The sequence below is a fragment of the Centruroides vittatus genome, unplaced genomic scaffold (genome assembly GCF_030686945.1).
Source record: "Centruroides vittatus isolate TY-2023 unplaced genomic scaffold, ASM3068694v2 contig_754, whole genome shotgun sequence".
NCBI classification, from domain to species: domain Eukaryota; kingdom Metazoa; phylum Arthropoda; class Arachnida; order Scorpiones; family Buthidae; genus Centruroides; species Centruroides vittatus.
The window spans coordinates 64,697-70,524 of NW_027122490.1; the positions used below are offsets into that span (position 1 = coordinate 64,697).

Here is a 5,828-nt window from a genome sequence, read left to right on the forward strand (position 1 = left end):
AATTATTTCTGCATTTTGTACAAACAAAATAAATATATTGAAGAATATAAAAAACATGAAAATTATACTTTAGAAGTAAATCTAGTATCAAAAACGTTCGATTCAGCACGACACAGTCCGACTGAAAATCGTTCCGATTACCGGCCATTCCGAATACCGGCGTTCCGATTAACGACTCTCTACTGTACTATCGCTGAAATGAACATCGTCGCCATGTTTTCAAATGGAAAGCCGTTTTTATTATATTGATATAATCGAATTATATGGAAAAAATAAGATGATTTTATTTGAAACATTTTGATTGAATGATGCACTTAGCAGTAGTTAGGAGCGTTGGTATTTTTTGGTTCAACAATTACGCGACAGATCGTGGCTGCCTCTATCTGTGTAATAATAATAATAGCAATAGCAATATCTTTACTGTACAAAGCAACAATAAATAAATACAAAAATTTGTATAAACTATAACGGCGAGTCAATGTTTACACTGACTCGTCACTGATTCAGATGAAAAATTCGAAAAATAATGTGAGGTCCTGGACGGAAATCGATTTTGTGGACCGAATGTTGACAATCAAACGAGAAATTTAAGATCTCCTTTTTCAGAAATGAACAAAGGAAGAATTAAAGATCTTGTTTGAACAAATAAAGTTTTTATATAAAATTTAAAACAAAAATTGTGTAGAAAAGACTAGGGCTGTGGAGTCAGAGTCGTGGCGTTTTGGTGTTTTAGTCGCAGACGGAATCGTCAAAAATCCGCCGACTCCGACTTCTTTTTACTTCCCAACTTTTATGTATATAAATCGGAAAAGTATTGGAAAGTGTCAAATTTTACCCTCCGAGTTTTTTGCAAATCTATACGTTCGAAGATTTCCTGAACCCCCCAAAGAATATCAAAGGGGGAGATTTGTTTATGTGTGTTGGCGTCTAATTTGTTTAATTCATTTATTCTCTGTTCTGAGATATTAAACAGTATCTCAGAATGGATAAAGTTTAAGAAACAAAATTTGGCACAGTAGCTTGTATATAAAGGAGCATTAATGCTGTTAAATTTTGGTTCTTAAAGATAGACAGAATGGAGACTTAGGAGTCATGAGTCATATCTCCAGTATGGTCAGACTTAATGAGTATTTTACTCGTTATTAGCATTCACAATTTTTTTTATTTTGTAAAACTCGTCTCTATCCTCATAACCAGCGCTGTCCAACTTATCATAGCCCGCGGGCCATATTTTCTTCACCAAACATTTCGGGGGCCAAGAAGGTTGATAAATGAAAAGTCAGTTTATGTTAATTAAAAAAATATTTTATTTATACTAAAAAGAAAACTTTAAAATATTCGTAATATATTAATGAGAACATTGTGGCCATAATTGTTTAGCAATAATATCTTTTATATCCACATCAATATTTGTTGTGGCAAGTCTAATTATATCTTCAAGAGTGGAATCTTTCAAACTGTTTCTATATTTTGACTTTATATATTTCATATCGAAGTATGCACGCTCGCAGATATATGTACAGTACTTCCGAACATTGATACAATTTGAAGTCCAAAATCTCTCAATTTTGGATATTTCTCTTTATCTAAAAATTTGAATATTTCTATTCCAGTTACTCCACGAGATGTAAAAAATGGGTCAGCCTGCAGGTCGCATAATTCTATTTGATATTTAAGATCAACGGAGTTGATATCAATATTAATTGGATCACAAAATAAATCAATAGACGGTTTAAGATCATCAAATTGAGAAAATCTTTCATTGAAATCTGTAATTAGCATATCCAATTTTGGTAGAAATATTTTAAAATTCGCTTCTATATTACATTCTTTCATTTCTTCATAGATCTCTTTGCAAGATTCAAAATGAAATAAATTATTTTGCTCCAAATTAAACCTTAACAATTTTAATTTGTTTCTAAATCCAGTAACATATTTATAAAGGCAACACACATTTTGATCTTGTCCTTGCAAGGATTTATTCAAAATATTTAAATAATTTGTAATGTCCGTTAGGAAAGCAAGTGAATAAATAAAATTTTTATCAACTAAATTTGCTGTCAAATTTTCATCGACGGCAATTTCTGTGAGAAAAAGATGAACTTCTTTTCGAAGTGTAAAGAATCTCCTCAAGCACTTTCCAGCACTTAACCAACGAACGTTACTATGTAAAAGCAGATCTCCATACTCAGTTTCCAATTCATCCAAAAATGTTTTAAATTTTCGGTGTGTAAGAGAACGATTTCCGCCGCGAATTAAATTAGTAATTTTGCAAACCTTGTCCATTACGTCTTTTAGTTGTAGGGATAAACCACATAATGCCTCCTGATGGATAATACAGTGTAACATACGACATGTTATTCCTTCTTTTTGCAAAAGTCCCGCGAGCTCAATATTTTTGCCCGTCATAGCTCTAGCACCGTCGGTTACAATAGCAGTGCACTTGTCAAATCTGCCATACTGCTCTACTGCACATTTTAATTGTTTGTAAATATCTTCGCTTTTTGTTGTTCCGTGTAATGATTGTAATTTTAAAAGTTCTTCTGAATAATTATAGTTTTCATTTACAGTTCTTATAAAGATAAGCATTTGACTTGTATCGGAAATGTCTGTGCTTTCATCCAATGCTACCGAAAAATAGCAGCAATTATTGATTAGGTTTTCTAATTTATTAGTGACATGCATGCTAATCTCGTTTACACGTCGGCTTACAGTCTGGTGAGAAAGTGATACTGTTTGAAATTTTCTTACCATTTCGTTGTCATTAAATGCTTGAGCCATTTTTATGGCACATTTTTAAATTAATTCTCCATCCAAAAATGGCTTCTTTGCCTTTACTATTTCTAAACAAACTTCAAACGATGCAGCTATAGATGCTTCTTGAAATTTTGGTTCTTGATTAAAATAATTCGTTTGATGATCCAGCTGCTTTTTCATTTTTTTTCACTAGTGGTATTTTCATGTCTCGCGTGTACGAATGATACTTTTTTCATGCATGGAAAGATAATGGCGCTTCAAGTTATATTCTTTACACACAGCTATGATTTGTAAACATTCCAAACACTGTGGTTTACCATTCTTGTTCAGAATAAATAAATAATCTATCTCCCAGCGATCTTGAAATTCTCGATTTTCGATGTCTATTTTTCTTTTATTAGTAGCACTTATATTCAATAATTATTTTAATTAATAAATAAATATGAAATTAAGTTAATAATATTATAACACAGTCACCCCTCAACAAATTCTAGACAAGACTGCACTCGCACGATTGCATGAATCAACCAAATAGCGCAGGGTAGTGTGCGCATCACGTGCGCCAACCATAGATAAACAACAACCAATCACAAATATAATATGTGGCGCCAACGTTGAGCCAACCATCATCAGACGTTAAACGGATTGCTGCTGTATTCAGCCAGGTTAAGTGAAGTTACGCAAACTAAATAGTACCTACTTTAAATTCAAATTAGATTTAAATTTTCACATAGTAAAATAATTTTAATATTAATAATAATAATTTAGTAACATAAATTTATTCATAGTAAAATGTACTCGCGGGCCGTAAAAATAATTTGACGGGCCGTATACGGCCCGCGGGCCGCCAGTTGGACAGCCCTGCTCATAACTAAGCTTTTTGTCATTTTATAATAGTACAGTAAAACCCGTTAAGATGTTCTCGCCTGAGATGTTGAATATGTATGGGGACACGATTTAGTTCAACCATTTTTAAGCTTAATAACTCCTCTGTTAAACCATCCGACTCTGATTTACAAACCACAGAAGTTATTAGGCTTCAAACAGGGTGAATAAAATCGTGCCTCACACACTCAGTCTAACATCCATACATACAGGAAGAAAACCCTAATCTTTTGCATATCTCGACATTTCAAGGTGTTCTGAGTTCAAAAATGTAAAAATTTGAAAGGGGTCACTTTTGACTGATCGCTACACTTTCCCTCCGTTATATATAACAGCCGAGAAAGTAAAAATTATGAAATACATATTTATATATTGACTGTGTCATATTACTTAGAGTTACGTTTTTTTTATTCCCAACCTAAAAGATTGGGAATAAAAACGTTTCTACGTTCTATCTTTATTAGAACGCTATTTATTGAATCTTTTATTCTGAGATCATGTGATGATATCAGAATTTCCGGGCATATTTTGGTAACAAGTGTGTCCCTAGTCGGAGTCGGGGTTGGAGTCCGATGGTAAATCAAAGTCGGAGTCGTTAGATTTTACACGACTCTACAGCCTTGGAAAAGACCAAAGTCGAGGGAAACATGGTTAGAGAGGAATCATATTTAGTTGCGAGTTTGACCTGTCCAGCGCCTTCCGAAAGGTTTCAAATTGTTACCAAGTAACGAGAGAAGGCCAATCAAAAAGCAGAATCGGGGGTAAAACATATATAAAAACGCGCGATTCAAGGACGCGACGTTCTTGGATCTTTGTTTATCGTTCCTACGACTTGGTGTTTCCATAAACATCGCCTATTGGATTTTCATCTCCTTTGAAGTGACGTTCGCTCCCCTGGAATTGTTCTCCCGTTTCAAGAAACATCACCACCCTTTCAAAGCTGTACAGTGCGCCCCGGGGCCGACGATCTCGAAAACATCAACGAGGGACCGAGAGAAAACAGCCTAAGCACTTTCGGACTTTATTTGGCTTTTCCCCGCAAGAATTGTAACAACGGAGAATTAACTCTTTTGTAAGAAAAACTTTAATGATTTATTAAACGGTAAAAATGATGGAAAACCTGTCTCGGAGAGTTTTTCCACTCCCACACAATAGTCGTGGCCGTGCGACTATCCTGACAAACACACCTCCGTCGGCACATAATACGAATCATTTTAGTATGATGTGCACCTAGCAAAAGTTATGAATGTTGGAACTTTTGAATTTTTAAATTAATTTACTTGCTTAATTGAGTCTTCCAAGAAAGTTCTCTACTGTTTTCGGCAGAATCTTGTATATGCACAAGCGCCGATCTTAGGATGCCATTTGAAAAAAACCGTAGAGCTATAAATTCAGCACTGTCTGCCCGCTGTCTTTCTTCAATCTCGAGAACGGAGTTAGATGAAAGACGACACTAGATAGGGACAGGAGACTCCCAATAACTATATACGAAGTTCCGATGCAAACCGGAAGACATGTTTCAATTCAAAAAATTCCCCTGAAAGGTGTTAGATAGATGACCGGTACTACTCTATTGTTAAAGGAAAAGTATGATGTACAGAAACAACCACTACTAATTTGAGGCGGAGAGCATATATTTTAAATTAAATAAATTAAAAATATGATTTAAAATTGCAGCCCGGCATTGTGACCATGTCACAATAAATAGTTACACGTATTACTTACAATGTGAAATAAAATCATTTATATTCGTATTGTTTTTTCGTCACTTTCATTTCAAGAACTAACAGTGTATTGATTAATAAAACAAGAACTTTAGCCTCGTTGTATTGATTAATAAAACATATCAGATGCCACGATCAGTCGTATATGCATATAAGCGCATAACTGTTGAACTAAAAATAACTAACGGTTTCGGGGTTTCTATTTGAAAATATGAAACAGATCTCCTTTTCAGCGATAGTAACGTCACTTATGAGGAAACTGAGTTTCTTGCAAGTTTCGACAGATACTGATGACCACTCCTGTTGAATTACTTTCCAAAGATCATCTAATGTTGAGCTTTGCGAAGAAATAGACGTTGCTTCAAGACCCCAAACTCAAAGAAATCCAATGGGCTGATGTCAGGTGCTTTGGTGGGTATGTCCTCTGCAAAAATGTCATTCAGTCCACCGTCAGCCTTTAAC

At 34.5% G+C, this 5,828-nt stretch overlaps 1 protein-coding gene across 1 annotated transcript; it reads right to left on the reverse strand.

Moving 5' to 3' along the window:
• Positions 1–1,485: 1,485 nt before the first annotated feature.
• LOC136981379 (general transcription factor II-I repeat domain-containing protein 2B-like) lies at positions 1,486–2,781 on the reverse strand. Its single transcript, XM_067277692.1, has one exon. It carries the CDS (start codon positions 2,779–2,781, stop codon positions 1,486–1,488), a length of 1,296 nt encoding a protein of 431 aa, XP_067133793.1.
• Positions 2,782–5,828: the final 3,047 nt, after the last annotated feature.